This window comes from Trichoderma ghanense (assembly GCF_004382785.1).
Source record: "Trichoderma ghanense strain CCMA-1212 chromosome Unknown scaffold_0, whole genome shotgun sequence".
NCBI lineage: Eukaryota > Fungi > Ascomycota > Sordariomycetes > Hypocreales > Hypocreaceae > Trichoderma > Trichoderma ghanense.
In genome coordinates this window covers 1,480,175-1,497,639 of record NW_027395663.1, presented here as the reverse complement: position 1 = coordinate 1,497,639, position 17,465 = coordinate 1,480,175, and the positions used below count along the sequence as shown (strand labels likewise).

The following is a 17,465-nucleotide window of genomic DNA, read 5'->3' as shown; positions in this document are numbered from 1 at the left end:
TGTTACCCAAGCATTGCTTGCCTCGAATCGAGCAGGTCCATGGCCGCAGCGTGTACTGTGTCAAGTAGATACGTGCAGATGTCCGTTGACTGGGTCCAATTGTCCCATTTCCGCACGTCCATGTTCTGCTGTGCTGTGCCGTGCCGTGCCGCTGTCCTCCAAACGACCGCATAGGACCTAATTAGGTCGAACGTCTGAGACAAGGGGCGGCCAGAGAGACAGAGGCAGAGACAGGGTGGTTGCATTGACCAGCCGTTGTTCTCCGCATGGACCCTGAAAAGAACATCCATCCATCCCTCTCTCCACAGGTGGCCCGTACTGTACTGTACAAACTGCCAGCGCTTCGTATGATTGAGACATCTGTAGCGAGGTGCCTCACGGGGTTTCACAGCCTCGTTCGCACGTGTCTCAGTTGCTCAACCTCAACGCTCCCTTGACGGCAAGCTCGTCCTCCTCGCAGCTGGGCCAGCCGGTGACGACGCACTCATTCTTCTCCTTGCCGCCGTCCAGGCCGTTCCAGCGCAGCGCGTTGCCCATCCCCAGCCTCCACCAGAGGCCCCAGTATCCCTCCTCAAACAGCCTCATCCACAGCCGCACGACGGGCATGCGCAGCCACAGCGCGTAGTACCTCCACCACTTGACGCTGTAGCCCACTATGACGGACGGGTCCATGACCACCGGCGCGCCCCCTGTAACGTTGGTGATGGTCAGCGGCAGCAGCATGCACTCGGAGATGATGCATTCAGGGGGCTGCTGGAAACGCAGCGTGCCTGCGTCCCAGTCTGCGTCGCTGCTGCGCAGGGGCGGGTCGAGGAGCATGTCTCCATCGAGCACCACGATGCCGTTCCAGCAGGTGCCGACCTCGAGCACGCGCTGCTCGCGCACGGCTCGCCGGTCCCTCTCGGACGCGAAGAAGGGCCAGAAGCCGCTAGCTGTCCTCCCGCAGCGATCGCGGAGCACCCACGTGTCGTACAGCGTTGCCCCGTCCATGTCGATGCTGCACGCCATCCGCCTCTTGCCCGGCCTGGTCGCGTGCGCACCATTGACGTTGACATCGTCTCCCCCCACGGCCGCCACCAGCTTCAGGACATCGGTGTGGTGATAGACGACGTCGTTGAGCAGGACCACGTTTTCAAAGCGCCAGTTGAGCTGGCCGAGCGGCTCCAGGGCGCCGTTGCGCAGGTTGGCCATGTAGCCCATCCTGTGCCGGATGCTGTGCCAAGGGTTCTCAGGCGGATCGCCGCGCAGGTCCGTCGTGATGTTGACGCTGTGCGCCACGCCGCGCCTGGTGAGCTCGCGGCCAAAGTGCAGCAGCTTGCTGGCCGTGTTGTCCTCGCTGTCGTTCTCCGTCAGCGACACGTAGACGTTGGCGCGCCCCAGCACGTCGATGAGCTCGAGCGTCTGCGCCGTCCATGAGTCCAGCACCTCGTCGTTGTTCCAGAAGGACGCGGCGATGAAGTAGCTCGCGTTGCGCGCCCGGTGCGCCTGCAGCGTCGGCGAAGAGGCCACGAGGGACGAGGCCGTGGGAAACGGCGACGACAGGCCCTTTGTGCAAGCCCACAGGCTGAAGATGGCGCCGCTCAGCCACAGCAGCAGTTGGACCGCCCCTTGTCTGTTGGCCCTCGGCGACGAGGATGGCGAGCCATTGGACGGCAGCAGGAAGCTGGCCCTCCTCTTGCGCCTCGTGGCTGCGGGGGACGAGAAGAAGTGCTGCCAGGCGGCGAGGACGACGCTGGCAGGTATGTAGACGAGGACGACGGCGAGGTATATGCTGAGCGGCGTCGAGTTGTGCGTCAAGAGGAGGGGCGAGGCGCGGAAGTAGAGCGAGGGCAGCGCGACCAGGTAGACGTGGTGGAAGCTCCGAACGTGGCGGAGGAGCATCGCCAGGCGGCTGCGGGCCGTCACGGCGTGGCTGAAGGGCTTCGAGAAGCCATGGCCGTCGTCTCGGGGCTTGTCGCCGCCGCTGCTGCTGTCGTCGTCGTGGTCCTTGTCGTGGCTGCGGCTGCGGCTGTGCGTGTGCGAGTCGAGGCTGAAGCCGGTGTCGGTCATTGCTGTGCTGCTGGAGGGGAAGTTCAAGACATTCCGATGGGGGTGGAGACGGGAGGATTACATAGGTAAGGTAGCTGAGGTGGAAGCTTTGGCTGTGATTGTTAGTGCTGTCGAACTGCACTTGAAACAGTGGTGCCTTTTGAAGCTACCCTACAGCACAACAGCTGGAGGCGTATCCCAACGGGAGGCTTCCATTCTGCGTCTTTATGGTGACTGATGCCACGTTACAAATCAAAGACGAAACCAAGAACTCTCAGAGAATGATTCGTCTGCAGCTGCGATATCGCGCGTCCGACTTCGATGTCGAGATCTTGACAGCTCCGTCTCTAACGGAAACCAACACAGCTAGCCTCATTCTGTCAACAGCTTACCAAAGCATCTGCTGTCAAACGCCATGAGTCTCCCAAAGGGCGCGCAGTACACGCACACGATCCCTATCCTAGTTAGAATTAGCAGTATTTTAGCAGTATTGCCAGGAGTCATGGCTGAATTGGTAGTCATACGATGGTGTATCGCCAGAACATCGACTAATATCAAACCCCGTGTCCGGAGCAGCTGTGAGTAATATATAAAAACCAACTCATCTTTGTAGGCACCATCTACCTTGATTATATTAAACATACCTACACCTCACAACAACCTCCAACCCCCCCCCCCCCTCTCAACACTCACCACTCCCACCAACACCAGCCGCAATGGAGCTCCCCTTCATCACCCTCGACGTCTTCACCACCACCCGCTTCCGCGGCAACTCCCTCGCCGTCGTCACCATCCCCGCCTCCCTCCCCAACAAACCCACCCAGGCCCAGAAGCAGGCCATCGCCCGCGAGTTCAACCTCTCCGAGACCGTCTTCATCCACGACGTCCCCGACCCGGCCGCCGACCGCTCCCGCGTCATCGACATCTTCCTCACCACGGCCGAGATCCCCTTCGCCGGCCACCCCACCATCGGCGCCGCCGTCTCCCTGCTCCGCCCCGATCCCGCCTCCGGCGCCGACCAGCACCCTGTCACCGAGCTCGTCACAAAAGCAGGCCGCATCGCCGTCGTCCGCACTGGCCCAGACTCCGCCTCCGCCACCGTCCCGCACAACGTCCACCTCCACGCCAAGACCCTCACCGCCCACGCCGGCATCTTCGCCGCCGACCTCCAGCCCAACGAGGACGTCCGCCGCCTCGAGCTCGCCGCCCCCGTCTTCAGCCTCGTCAAGGGCGTCACCTTCGCCCTCGTCGAGCTCCCCTCCCTCGAGCTGCTCGCCCGCGTTGCCGTCGGCCCCGTCGAGTTCAAACCCGAGGGCTTCCTCGACGACGGCTGGCAGCAGGGCTTCATTGGCCGCTTCTACTACGTTCGCGCCGGCGACAAGACCGCCGACGACGACGGCGTCCCCGTCGTCGGCCTGCGCACCCGCATGGTTGCCGAGGGCTTCGAGGATTCGGCCACCGGTTCCGCCTCCAGCTGCCTGGCCGCCTACCTCAGCACCCACGGCCGCGACAAGCAGACGACGCCCACGCGGAGGTACGAGTTCACACAGGGCGTCGAGATGGGCAAGGAGAGCTCCATCCGCGTCGACGTCAACCTCAAGGACGGCGCCCTCGACACAGTCCTACTGGCCGGACCGGCGGTCCAGGTTATGCGTGGAACCATTACCGTGGAGTAGTAGACAGCCACAGGTCTCCGGGGGGGAAAGGGTCAAGAAGAAAGAAACAACTATACTTGATCTTTGCATACTCGCATACAATCTTTGCGTCTTTGAAGCTGTCCACCATGAATTGTCATCCTAATCCCAATGTGTTCCGGCCAGGCCATTAACCTAGATGCTCCCATATGCGCCGTGACATCGTCACTTCCTCTCGCCATACTCCCCTGCCGTAAAGTTATTTTATCGTACATCAATACAAAGTATTACATTTAAGCCGTCCGATCGTGTCTGCGCCCTCTTCTGTGTCTGGCCGGAGAAAGCTGAATCCCAACTTTTCTTTGTCAAGCGCAATTTTCCTCGCCGTCTAATCCCAAAGAAGAAAGAAAATAAAGAGGACAAACGGGTACAAGTAAAAGAGAATACCGAGAACGAAGAGACGAGCCGACAAGACAAGAATGGTGGTTGGAGAGATGAGATGAGAAAAGAAGAAAGAAAAGCAACAGAAAAATAACAAGCGAGTCCCTTGCTCCGCCGGCACCAAGATCATGCAATAAGGCTCAGGGAGCTCTCTCTCCAAAATAGTTTCGTGGCCTCGTATCGAATCCCCATCACTCCCGTCGACGTAACCTATACTCGTTGAATAACTGAGGCGAACCGCTCGGCAACCTACGTAGTACGATCCTTGTTAGCTATGTCTGTGTCTTGTGCGGTCAATCAAGGGCGGCGGATTGTAGCATACCTCTGGAGTTGATCTAATAAAGGGGAGATCAAAGAACATAATCTTCTCGTTCTTGCAAAGTTCCACGACTGTGTAGATGAGACCCCAGGGCTGCGGCCAGAATCCTACCAGTCGTTCCAGGAGGATTCGAGTAATCTCTTGGCGAATCTCCGTTTCCTCCGGGTCGTTCATGTCTTTCCCAAAGATGTGCTGAATGATCTGGCTGAAGAACTCGGTATGAGGATTGGGGAACCTCAGCTGGTTTACCATGCTCGACACCAGATAATATCTGGCGTCGGGAGCCAGCTCGTGCACCAGCATAGACAGCATGGCAGCCTCAGGCTCGTTTCCTGAAATGGGCGAGCCGGCGGTGGGCGGCGACCGCTCGGTGGCATGGTGGCCGGCATAGAGCACAACTGCGCCGATGATCTGGGCATCCGCGGCGACGGGCACATGGCCAAAGGTGGTCTCAGTCGACGCCGTGATGGTGTGCGCAATCTGCGCCACTGCCTCCTCCGCTGGCCCGCTTTGGAAGATCTGATCCAGCACGCTCAAGAGCCCAGCGTCTGTCAGAGTGGCGACGGCCTCGTCAACGAGGCCGGGATATGTCCTCAGCTCGTCTACCCGATCGCCCTTGAGGTTATCGACGGGCTTTCCGTAGTTTTGCTGAGGAGTGGCAGTCAGAACTGTGTTGATCAGCTGGATGCAGTGCGTCGGAATGAGGGCGCAGAACCGAACGTGGTTGGCTGCCAAGAAGTCGGGGAAGTCGTGGTGCAATATCACAAACAGCTTCACCGTTGCTCGGGAAAGCTCCTTGCCGGCATCCGAGACGGTGAGCGACTTGAGCTGCTCGCTCACGCAGCGAAGCAGCTGGCAGACAAGGTCCGCAAAGGCCTTCCAGCCCGCATTGTCTGCCAGCTGCAGCAAGGCAGGCATAAAGGCCCGATGGTGAACGAGGGACAGCCATCCGAATGCGAACGCGGGAATAGTCTGAGGGCCGATGCTCTCCAGCCTGGTGGCAAGTCTCAGCATCACGTCGCGGCGGTCCTCTTCCGGTAGCTCCTCGCAGACGGAATGGATCTCGTGGAGAAGCAGCGACAGCAGGCGGAAGAAGACCCTTTGATTTAGATGATCGGCGCGATTCATCTGATGGTGGTTTAGCACCAGGGACACCAGCACCACAGCCGCGTCCAAAAAGGCTGCGCGTGCCACCAGAGTGTCGGAGGACATGCTGGCAAAGGCGCCGATGAGTTTCGCCAAGGCGTCCGTCGCCACGTAAGCATCACCAAGGGCCCCGGTGTGCAGAATGTGCTCGTAACGCTCCACCGAGACGTCGGCGCCGATGCGCACAAGGAAGAAGAAGTCGTCGCGGTTGCGAATGACCTGCCTTGCCTGCAGCTGCTGGATAAAGATCGTCGTAGCTTTGCTGGATGCGTTGTGGTTGTTGCAAAGGTGCACCCACTCCTCAAAGACATACTCGAGCTGGTCCTGCTGGATCGCCTGTTCCTCCGAGTCGGAGAGGCCTTGAGGCGGTTGGGGAGGAATCGAGCCCATCAGCTTGTTTTTCAGCCGCTGACCCGTAGCAGAGCTTGGCTCTTCACTAACCCACGCCCACGCCGCCTCGAGTGTGCGGATGAAGTCGGCGTATAAAGCAATGGGCCGGTTGTTCAGGATGGTGAGGTCAAGCAGGTGCTCGAGAAACTCGAGCGAGTTGTCCTTGCGAGCTTCCAGGACCTTGGACATTGCGAGATCAATGTTTCGCCAGTCAAGCAGATCGGTTCGGATCAATGCTGCGAGCAGAGGCAAGCTTAGGAAGCTGGGCCCTGGCTGCTGAGCGAACAAGGAGCGGACTCGACTGTTGAGGGCCGGACCAGAAATCTTTCTAAGTGTCTCCAACACGTGGACAAGGCTCTCGAGGGTCAAGTTGTCCTCAACCTGCTGGAAGATGAGTGCACTGATCTGCTCCGCGGCGTAGATGGCAAACTCTTCCGAGTTCTGGGAGGTCTTGATGATGAGCTGCACAAGAGCATCGACAACATCGAGGACGGGATGCGGCCTAGGCAGCCCCACGAAGTGATCCTCTCGAGCCTCTCCTGCCACGCGCAACAGTTCCTGCAGCAGCTTGTTGACTCGCTCCGCCAGACCTCGGACATCCATCTGAAATCCAGCGGCTCGTCCGTTGCCCATCGCATTGGCAGCGGCAAGGTTGTGAACTGGAGCATAGGGTTGCAGCTGCGCGCCCAGCTGTTGGATCGAAGGAGTCTCCGCGGGGGTTGGGATGTTCGGCAGGGCAGTGTACGTCTCCTGCAGCACCTCATTTGCCAACGATCTTGTGGCTTCTGATGCAGATGGAGTGTGCGACGCCACCGTAGAAGAAGTGGTGCGAGGCTGTCTGGCGAAATCTTCGTAGATGGCCATCTGCTCGGCGTTGAGGCCGCCGGGCCTCGGCTGTATCTTGTAAGGGCTTGGGATCGTCATGGCCCATCGGTTGATTCCGGTAGGGTGATACGGCTCGTTTGGATGCTGCAGACGATGCCGCCTCCTGTGCTCTATGTCGCTCTCAAGCATCTCCTCGATTTCCGGGACGGCTCGCTCTTCAGCTTGCTTCTCGATGATGCTGCAAGCCAAGTCGAGATTGGAATTGACGCACATGATGATGGTGCCCTCGGGAAGGCCCGAAGGCAAGTCGTTGGCAAGGCTCCTCATATAGTTGGTCAAGTTGGCCCTGAGCGGCTCCTTTGACGTGACGAGGGCAAGGCTGCCGGCAGTAGCCTTCACCATGTTGATAGCCGACGTTCGAACGCGGTTCTCATCAGGCTCGGCAATGAAATCCTTTCGAATCATCTGTTGCGTTGATATGGCCGCGATAGTGACGGATCTATCGACGACAGGCTGGATGATATCTTGGAGAGCGCGGGTGAGGGCTGACCGAACAATCTCGTGCAGTCTGCTGGTGCTGACCACCATTTCATTGGTGGGAGGAATGGTGATGAGCGGTCCAAGGTCTGGAATAGTTGGCACCTGGGGTGACAGACCGGGCCCGACGGCCGAGCCGATCCCATTTAACGACAGGCTGTCAAAGGCCTCGAGCTGTTCCTGCACAAGCGCGTCTGATTCCTCCGCCACAGGGCGGTTGAGGATCTCTCCAGAGGGCTCAATGCTCTTGTGATCGAGATTCAGACCTTTGCACAATACCTCGATTTCGAATTTGAGGTTGAGCTTCAACTCGGCGTGGTGATAGAGCTCGATGAGCAGATGGATGATATCCATGAGCCAGGGGTTGGGAGGTCTGAAAACTGCCGAGCTTGCGGCTTGGATGAGCACCTTGCAGACGAATGGGATGACAACGATGAGCCGCTTCGTGTCATGCGCCTCGATAAGCAGTTGCTTGAACGCAATGTTTCTGTGCTTGATCGGATAGTCGCGGGCAAGGGTGAGCAGGCCGAGCCACCCTCCTAGGTTCTTCAGATGTGATCTCTCTGTCGAGTTTTGCAGAGTCGCTTCAGAGTTGAGCATCCTAGACACACTGATATACGTCTCGCGGAGAACTTCAGCCCAAAGAGTCTTGTCTTCAAACAACTTCACCAGCTCCAGATACACGTGATGGTAATTGGGCTGCATCTTTGCGCGTTCTTCGACAAGATGGCTAGCGAACCACTGCTGGTACCTGCGTTCTAGCATATCGCGAAGCTCACTGCACATGGACTGCAATGTGCCTTCCGTGATGTTGTTCAAGACAAACTGGATCTTGCCTTGGGTTTCATCATCCGGATCCTCGAAGTGAGCATCTGGAGGCGGCGGGTCGACGCTGATGGCTGTGAACGCCGGAGCCGGGCGGTCGATGCTTGCTTGTTCATCACCGTTCCCATTTGCAAAAGCGTCGGTGGTAAAGCCCCCTCCATGCGGCGTGCCTGAACCATTGCGAGCACGTGCAAGCTCCTCCTCGTGATCGCGAACAATCTCCTCCGCCTTCTTGAATGCCTCGGTTCCCTGAAGGCCGGGGATCTGCAGCAGCTGCTTGCAAAAACCTGGCCACTCCCTCAGACGCACCAAAAGCTGCATAAGTGCCTGGAGGCCAAACTTGAACATTGCATCGTCGGGTGCATGGTCCCTTACGGCCTCTAGAATCATGCCAAGACCGATCTTCAGGGGCAGGTCGGAAATCAGTTTGTGGGATATGATGCCGCCAAAGAGAACCGCGGTGGTGGCAAGAGCTTCGAGGGGATAGTCGACGTAATGGTTGTACTCGTCGAACAGGCCGTGGATCATGCAGGCGAATACATCTTGGTCGAGCGGATCGCGCGAATGTTTGTAGCGGTCTAGTATTTCGACGATTGTGCGGACCTGTATCTCGTCGCCGTACATCTTCTTATAGTGCTCCTCCATCTTGCTGTTGGCGGCCTGTGGCAAGGCGTTTCCGTCTTTTCCGTTCGCGTCAATGATATCGTCGTAACCTTCCCCATAGTTAATCAAGCGAGGGTACGCAGTGATGCAGTGACGCTGAACCAGAATGAGATCGAGGACTGGCGCTTTGGGAAGGAAATCCTCGAGTATCTGCAGCAAGGCCGAAACGGTCCGCACCTGGAGACTGGTGCTAGTTTTCACCGGTGGCTGACCATCTGGCGGCCGCTGGAACTGGATCTCGAGGTTGGCCTTGATCATGAGGAACTGCAGCAAGGTCCGAGCAATCTCGTTACTCCGATCGGCGTTGTACTGTGCCCACTTTGACAAGTCCAAGTAACCCTCTGCGTGAGCAAAGGCCGCCAGGTCGATGCCAAAGCCATTGGGAAGGTAGACCAATTCCTCCAGCCAGTTATGCTTGGCGGCATGATCGAAGATGAGTGGAAGATCAACGGGCTTGATGGCATGCGCATCAATAAGTCGTTGAACAACCCACTCCTTGTCCTTCTTCCAAAGGCTATCGAGCACGAAATCGTATTCGGGGGAGCGCTTGTACAGGAACGTCTCGAAGAGCGAATTCAACGTATCAATCGCCATGGCTGCCCAGGATTGTCTGGGAACCTCAAAGGCGGAGACAAGGAAAATGTCGAGATTCGGGACGACAACTTCCTGAAACAATCGCTTCGCCTCAACGCTCTGCGAGGCGTGAACGGAGTTGAGGGCAACGTTGAAAATGGCCGACAGCGCGGCCACGGATACAAGAGGATGTTTGACAACGGCGGCAGCACGTTCCTGCACGTTGGGTGCAGAGTTTGCGTAGTCGTCAAGTGTAATGCTCCGCTGAAGGCCGGGAATCGTGGTTGCGTCGAGTTGATCGGGCCCCAGGGAAGCATAGGCGCTCACGAACGACAGCTGCGCTTCCGGCTCACTCCAAGAGCCACCCCAGAGACGCTGAATATCGAGGTTATTAGCTGGTTCCTCGGCAATTGGGAGCAGAGCTTTGTAGAGCCGCAAGAATTGGGCAGATGAGATGCGTGCCGACGGCTGGTCGAAACAAAGAACAACTTCTGTCCAGTCGAAAGTCTTGGGCACATGGCGTTGGATGGCTTTGACGAGGATGGCAGGGTCGTGTGGAGGATTCTGGCTGATGGTAGTGTACGTCAGTGCGGCAGAGACTTGCTCGGGACCCAGCTGGATGTTGCTAGGACGGCCCCGCAGGTATTGGAAGCATGATTCTTCATCCTTGGTGAAGTCCGGTCCAGCCTTTTGGACGTAGCGAGCCAAGGAGTTGGCAGGCCGATCGGCCAGGACTCTGCTGATATCGAGAGCCGCCAGCACTTCGGAGGGGGGCGCTTGATCGACGGATAAATATCGCTTTGCAACCGCATTCTGAAGGTCTCGGCGGGAGGCGGCATTGAAGCTCGGAGGATAGTATTGCAAAAACCTGTCAATGATGAGTGAAACAAAAGCGGGCGTCAAATCAGCGTGGGCTTCGATGTCCGGCCGGGAGATGATGTCCATGAAGGTGGGGAAATTGGTCGACAGGATAGCATCCGCTGTAGTGAGGAGAATCGTTAGTCGCAGTCATGAGGGACGGGACAAGCAAGATGGCAGGAAAGAAAAAAAAATTCAAAGGAGAAAAGCCACAGCAAGTAGTTTCTCGCCATACCTTTGGTCTTCAAGTCGGGTCGAGAGCCCAGTTTGAATGCCAGAGCTAACAATGTCTTTTCCAGTGCATCAAGCTTGAAGTGCTCCATGAAGGTGGACAGGTCAAAGTCGCGAAATATATCCTCCGTGCCACTTTCGATCGACTCTGCAATTTTCGTTGCTTGATCGGGATCGTGTGCAATCTTGCGCATCTCGCCAACGAGGATGTGGTAGTTGCCGGGGTTGGCGACGGGCCTGTTGAGGCCAGGGAAGATCTGGGGCGCATTGCCCGCCACCAACCGGGTGAAGTATTTGGAAAAGACCTCCATACCGTGTTCATCGATAAGCTGTGGCCGGCGGCTCCAGTTAGAGGCTTTGCCAGACGGCACAAGTTCCTGGCGAGATGGCGACACTCACCTTTCTTAATTGCTCGACTTGCAGCTCCCACTTGGCACGATCCTTATCCTCCTTAATGGTGCTGAGCAAGAGATAGACTTGGGCGACGACAATTTTCGTCAGGGAGTTGGCCCCCGTTGGACTGCTTATGCCAGGACTTGCGCCAGCTGTCAGGATGCCAGTGTGCGATGGATGGGGTGAATGGTTACTGCCAGTCTGAAGGGTCTGCGCAGGATTTGGTGAGAATGATCCCGCTCTTTGTGGAGGGACCATGGAGGGAATGGACAGCGGTCGAGACTGAATCTTGAAGCGGCTGTAGGGCCCACGGCAGGTCGGGCGGCTGTAGGCGTGAGAAGGCGGGAAAAAGGGACGACGATCAGCAGAAGGAACCAAGAGGTGCTCCTACATGCGATGGGGTGTTCGAGGGTGTTGAGGGGACGGGCGAGACTCGTCAAGTCGAGGCTGTCAAGGCGAAGCTTTGCTGGTGCGGGACGGCGACCAAAAGTCAAAGTGGGTTCACGTGAAGGCTCGTAGGTGCTGGGAGGAAAAGAGGCCGAATTGCCAGATGCAGAGAGAGAGAGAGAGGCTCGGACCGAGGCTCGGAGAGGGAGAGCGGGAGCAGCAACTGGCAGCGGCGAGGCGAGCGGGAGCGTCGAGATGGGACTGAGCGTCGGGGAGACTGGGGATTGGGTGCAGGATGAAGTGCGAGAGGCTGTCGCAGTGCCGCAGAAAGAATCGTAGCCCGCCTTTGTCATGACAGGGTGGCAGCCCGCGTTGGGCTGGGCCATCAGGTACGGGTCGCAATATCACGTGACGCGGCTACGGCTCCGTTGCCCGGCCAACACGCACCGGCCACTTGCAAACTAGTAGCGCACTCGAGGCATGAGGTAAGGCAAGTACAGCGCTTGTGGCCGCATTATTGGGGTGCTGCCAGGGGACTTACAGCCTCTTATACGCAAACAATACCCGCCGCAACTACGCGCATCGTGCATCTTGCATCTGCAACGCCTGTCCGGTTGCGTGTTGGCTCCCCAAGTCGCAACGAGCACCAAAGCTTCTCTACTGTCTCCAGCGACGGCTTCGGCCTCCATCCTTCGAATTGGCATCCACTCACCCCCTCGGGCCGCAGGGCAAGATGCCTGCCGCCATTACTGACGCCCCGGCCGTTGCCATGTCATGTCAGTGCATCGCGAACCCGCGCCCGGAGCACAGCATGCTGACAGTTGTCTCGATGTAGTTGCCAACAACTTCTGGGGCAAAGACGATGCTGGTGTCGGCCCCCTCCTGGAGCGAATGATAAATTCGAAGCAGACCTGCGATGAGCTCAAGAACTTCTATGGCGGTGAGGACACACGACCTGCCCCCGTACGCTGCCAGGCGTGATGCTAACTTTGTGATGTAAACAGTCCGAGCCGCGATCGAAGACGAGTACTCCCGAAAGCTGCTGAATCTGAGCAAGAAGAATCTGGGGTCCCAGGAGACGGGAACGTTGAAGGCTTCCCTGGATACTGTCCGCAGCGAGCTCGAGGCCATGGCCAAGCAACACCAGAACATTGCTGCGCAGATGAAGACGGAGCTCGAAGAACCGCTGGCCGCGTTCGCGGGAGGGATCAAGGAACGGCGAAAGATTGTTCAGAACACGGTCGAGAAGCTGCTCAAGGTCAAGATTCAACAAACGAATCATGTCAACAAGGTGAGGCAGGCGCAGTTGTCAGGGTATTATTACCCATTCAAGGTGCATTCATAACTGACCCCTGACAAGACTCGAGACAAATACGAACAAGAATGCTTGAAAATTAAAGGTTATCTCGCACAAGGCCACATGGTCATGGGCCAGGAAGAGCGGCGAAACAAGGCCAAGCTGGAGAAGACGCAAGTCAGCCTGGCGGCGTCAAACACCGAGTACGAGAACGCTGTCAAGGTCTTGGAGGAAACCACCACTCGATGGAACAGGGAGTGGAAGGCCGCTGCCGACAAGTTCCAGGACCTCGAGGAAGAGCGGCTCGACTTCACCAAGAACAGCCTCTGGACCTTTGCCAACATCGCCTCGACGGTGTGTGTCAGCGATGACGCTTCTTGCGAGAAGATCCGGCTCTCCCTCGAGAGCATGGATGTTGAGACTGACATCATCACCTTCATAACTGAGCGTGGCACAGGTCAAGAGATTCCCGAGGCTCCCAAGTATATCAACTTCGTCCGTGGCGATGTTCACGACACTCAATCTGAGGCTTCCGAAGACGAAAACTATACCGTGGCGCAGTTTCCTCGGAGCATCAACCCGGCCTTCCGCTCATCGTCGCCCCAGCCTTCTACGTTCGAGTCTCACCATGACCCCAACTCTGCGCTGGCAAACGATTTGGCCCACAGACCTCCCCCCAAGCCAACTGGTCGTGAGGGCGCTTCTACTCCTCAGAAGAGCCCCCAGAAATTGCTTGCCGCCGGACGACCATCCATGGACGACCCGTATCGCAAACAGCAACCCCCAAGCATGGATGATCGCTATCGAAAGCAGCCGCCGGCGGTGGAGGATCAGTATCGCCGACAACAACAACAACAACAACAGCAGCCACCTGCTCCGGACGACCAGCATCGTCGGCAGCTACCTCCTGCCGAGGAACACCAACAGCAGCAGCCGTATGGAAGGCAGCCGCCTGCGGCTGATGACCCATATCGACGGCAGCAGCCTGGGGCCGACGATCAGTACCGGAGACAACCACCGGGGGCAGAGGATCAGTTCCGAAGGTCGCAGACGGGCTCACAGCCTCCCTCGCCATACGATACTCGGCACCAGTCTCCAAAGCCGACAACCCCCCATGATCCATATCCTAAGGATGGAATGACGATGTTGTGCCGCCCTGGGGCCCCGTCGGCCAGCAGCCCCCAGATCCAGTCTGCGAGACCCTCTAGCCGAGATTCCCGCAGCGAGTATTCGGACCCAACGTCGATTTCCAGCCAGGAGCCCCAAGCCGGCAAAATGTCCCCAGTCAAGCAGGATCCGCCGACCTCAGCGAGCCCCGACAAGCGGATGCTCAAGAAGAAGAGTGGTTTTTTCCAGAACCACAGCCCCTTCAGGCGCAAGAGCACCAAGGACTTGCAGGCTGCTGCCGCCGCCGGCAGTCCACAGCCCGGCAACAGAAACACCTGGCACCCGTCTCAGTCTCAGACCTCGACCGGCCCTCTGCGTCGGCCTCAGCCCTACGGCGCCAACAGTGAGCCGCAGACTAGGAATCTGCTCAAGGAACGGACCGCCAGCCCGGAACCGATCGATGCCAATGCCAGCCTGGCTCTCGGTGTCGGCCAGAATGTTCTGCCGGTGACGACGCCAGACACCAATCGACAGAAGCCTCAGCAGCCGGTACAGAAGGCTGAGCCGGCGGACCCAATCGCGGCTGCCTTGGCAGAGCTCAAGAATGTCAACGTGAACAAGCAAGCCTCGATGAGAATGTCAGCAGACCACTATCATGGCATTTCCACCCCGGTTCCTACCAACGAGGCTGCCATGACGCGGGCCTTCCCAGCCCCTGGGAGCCATGATGCTGCTGCAGCCACTCGCGGAACACCACCGCCCTCTTACCAGGCACAGACTCAGGTGACAAGACTGGGCGTCCCCCCTCCAGCCGTAACGTCTAGGGCCATGAAGGAGGCTACCCAGAAGATCACGGGCCAGGCAAGGAGCATCTTTGGCGACGATGGCCGCCGGGGATCTGTAAGCAACCCTGCATCGCCGATTTCTCGCCCTGGCACTCGAGGCAACGACGCGTCAGGCTCGGTTTCTCCAGGCGGCAACCGCGGTGCATCCCCTCAACCTCAACGGCGCATGAGCAACGATCCTCGGCAGATGGGTCGCAATTCGGTGTCGCCAAACCCTTACCACGACCACCGCCGAAACGGCTCTCAGACCAGTCTGGCGCAGCAGAACCAAGGATACTACCGCGGAGCCTCGCCCCACGGATCGACTCGAGGCTCGACCCGAGGTGCCTCGCCGAACCCATATCAAGGCGACTACAACCAACCTCAGAGCCGTCCGCAGAGCAGCTACAGTGGCTCGGAAATGGCGATGCAGCTGGCCGGCGATGATCGATACGGTTCGACAAGAAGCCGAAGCTCTATGCGGCCCGGCTCTCGCGCCATGGGCCTGTACGACGGAGGGCATCAGCGAAGCAAGAGTGTCGCTGATCCATCGCGGCAGTATACTCGAGACGGTCGGCCAATCCTGCATATGGGTATGTTTATCTCTTCCTCTCTCTCGTCTTGACCTTTGAAGCAAAGTGACTGATGAGCTCTCCAGCACGCGCAATGTACATGTATCAGGCCGCTATTCCCGAGGAACTTGGCTTCGCTAAAGGCGACTACCTAGCCGTCTTTCGTCATCAGGATGACGGCTGGTGGGAGGCAGAAGTCCACGGCGGAAACGGCCAAGTTGGGCTGGTCCCAAGCAACTACCTTCAGCCATGCTGATTGTTTGACGACGCGACGGATGGCTATTGCGACTTTTGGCGGCTATTCTTTTGCCTTATCTTGTTCTTTTCTTTTCTTTCTCTGGACCCCCTTTTATTCTGAACGATCAACACGACGTGTCTGTTTATGGCTTGATTGATTGTATATGATTTGATGATGTTTTTGCAATTTTCGCAAAAATGCCTGACATCCGACTGTCCATGTTTGAATTTCGTTTATAGTGGTTCGGCTCGACGATATTTGCAGTCACTCGTTTCCTTCTTCTTCCGTTGGTGTGCTTGGAACTTGCGAGAGATGATATTCTCCTTCGAATTGATTGTAGAGAAGAGTACTTGAGGTGAATGCCCGACTGTACGGTTGTTTGTAGGTATGCCTACCTACCTAGTCTGCAGTTGAGAATTGTTCAGAATTTGCTGGGCCTCGAATTCAATGAAGCTGTTTATGTGCCCAATGTGGTAATAACCTCGATGTACCCAGGCGGTACTTATGCTACCCAGCCAATGCTGCGTGGAAAAGGCTACGGAATCCTCAGGGGAAAGTAGTGGGGAAGTATAGGCGATAGGCTAGGACGTCATGTTGATCACATGCAACGGAGCTCCTCTCAAATCAAATCAACGTCTCAGAATCTACTACACGTACCAAGGTGGAGGAAAGCTTCTGTTGCAATTCTGCGCATGCCCTCGGCACTTCATGGGGACTTCATTCTCCGTCCCATAATCAAGCTTTCATCGTCTATGGAGTGACCATCCCGGGTATAGCCATGGTATTTCCATCCCACTGCAAAGCGCCCTCTTGCCCCGGGCTAATGCTTGCTGCGTGCACCAGGAAACATTCCGGGAGACTGCGCGCGTCGTCACTTCGAAGCCCGTCCAAAGGGCCGTCGTCAACACCGTGCTGCTCGTGTCGGGAGCCGTGACGCTGCTCTGCCTGGCCGCCGTTGCCTCGGTGCTCTTCTTCCAGAACTTTGTGCCCGACCAGTTTGTCACGACGCCGGTCCATCTACAATATGGGTGGGTAGAACAACTCGATGCGTTGCTGCGATGGTTCACTGGAGTAGACGCTAACGATTGATATCCTAGGCTGAGCTCTCATCCATACGGCGTTGCGGCGCTCGCCGCCCCAATGCTCAAGTCGCAGCAAGACTACGACATCTCCGTCACCCTTTCCATGCCGCGATCTCCGCCGAATGTCGAGCGAGGGAACTTTATGATCAGCCTATATCTGTTGGATGCGAAGGACAGCGCTGCACTGGCCGCAGACGCCCGAAGATTTGCCAACGACCGCTCGGACTTTGAGCAGAGCAACGTGCTGTTCAGCTCGCGCAGACCGGCTCTGCTCCCGTACGTTGATCCCGTGGTGTCTCTGGCCTCTCGCATTCTGTTCCTGCTCTATCACTTGATCGTTCCGGCAGCGCAGACCTGCGTTCTAAAAGTGCCGGTGGCGGAACGCGTCGCCTTTCCTACAGACTCTGCGATTCCTTCGTGGGCGTACGTGGAGGTGGAGGCGGGGCAGGGGATCCAGATTTACAGCGCTTCCCTGACGATGACTGCGCAGCTCAGCGGTCTTCGGTGGCTCATGTTCCATTATCGTCTTTTGACTTTCATCACTTTTACGATGCTGTTCTGGGTTTGCGAGCTCGCGTTCATGAGCGTTGCTTGGGCCGTCCTAAGTTCTCTGCTGGGCGCGTCGTCCGGCAACTTGGAACTCAAGGGCCGCAAAGGCCATCGCCGCGCTACAACCGAAGGCTTCTCTGACTCCGAGGATGAAGGCGAGGACAACGAAGGGGATGACGGATCTGATTATCCGCAACAGTTCCCTACTTATGGGAAGCAACCGGCTTTGAAGCATGAGCCAGACGTCAAGGACGAAGAGGAGCACAAACAACCGCTCCACGAGATTCCCGTTGCTGGAGAGGAGGCTGATGACGAAGATGATGATGGCGGTGATAAATCGGCTCTCGATTCGGGTATCGGGACGAGTTACAGTGGAGAGGCAAGCGGCAGCGTTCGGAAGAGGTCGTCACGGTCACGGCTGGAGTAGCGGCAAGAGCGAGTATTGCGTTGTCTGCGGCATGGCACTCTTGATCAGGATACCCCGAATTTTCAAGCAATGCGATGATGTTCCTATGTCTTTTGCATCCTTAAGCTCTTTTCGACTTG

The 17,465-nt window shown here is 57.5% G+C and overlaps 5 protein-coding genes across 5 annotated transcripts; 2 read left to right on the top strand and 3 right to left on the bottom strand.

Annotated features, from left to right (window-relative positions):
• Positions 1 to 408: 408 nt before the first annotated feature.
• Positions 409 to 2,049, bottom strand: CCMA1212_000521 (uncharacterized protein; the record flags this gene model as incomplete). Its single annotated transcript, XM_073697987.1, has 1 exon — positions 409 to 2,049. The coding sequence occupies one exon, from the start codon at positions 2,047 to 2,049 to the stop codon at positions 409 to 411; it is 1,641 nt and encodes a 546-aa protein (XP_073563037.1).
• A 695-nt stretch (positions 2,050 to 2,744) lies between these two features.
• CCMA1212_000520 (putative isomerase mll1393) lies at positions 2,745 to 3,704 on the top strand (the record flags this gene model as incomplete). The annotated part of the gene is made up of 1 exon (XM_073697986.1): positions 2,745 to 3,704. The coding sequence occupies one exon, from the start codon at positions 2,745 to 2,747 to the stop codon at positions 3,702 to 3,704; it is 960 nt and encodes a 319-aa protein (XP_073562799.1).
• Positions 3,705 to 3,926: 222 nt separating this feature from the next.
• On the bottom strand, positions 3,927 to 4,142 carry CCMA1212_000519 (uncharacterized protein; the record flags this gene model as incomplete). Its single annotated transcript, XM_073697985.1, has 1 exon — positions 3,927 to 4,142. A coding segment is annotated over one exon (216 nt), but the record flags the coding sequence as incomplete, so codon positions are not given.
• A 171-nt stretch (positions 4,143 to 4,313) lies between these two features.
• CCMA1212_000518 (General negative regulator of transcription subunit 1) lies at positions 4,314 to 11,121 on the bottom strand (the record flags this gene model as incomplete). Its single annotated transcript, XM_073697984.1, has 4 exons — positions 4,314 to 4,352; positions 4,426 to 10,361; positions 10,475 to 10,799; positions 10,870 to 11,121. The coding sequence occupies 4 exons, from the start codon at positions 11,119 to 11,121 to the stop codon at positions 4,314 to 4,316; spliced, it is 6,552 nt and encodes a 2,183-aa protein (XP_073563930.1).
• Positions 11,122 to 11,730: 609 nt separating this feature from the next.
• Positions 11,731 to 17,346, top strand: CCMA1212_000517 (Septation protein imp2; the record flags this gene model as incomplete). The annotated part of the gene is made up of 8 exons (XM_073697983.1): positions 11,731 to 11,735; positions 11,794 to 12,026; positions 12,086 to 12,190; positions 12,255 to 12,541; positions 12,611 to 15,071; positions 15,137 to 15,267; positions 16,132 to 16,316; positions 16,386 to 17,346. 8 exons carry the CDS (start codon positions 11,731 to 11,733, stop codon positions 17,344 to 17,346), a joined length of 4,368 nt encoding a protein of 1,455 aa, XP_073563933.1.
• Positions 17,347 to 17,465: the final 119 nt, after the last annotated feature.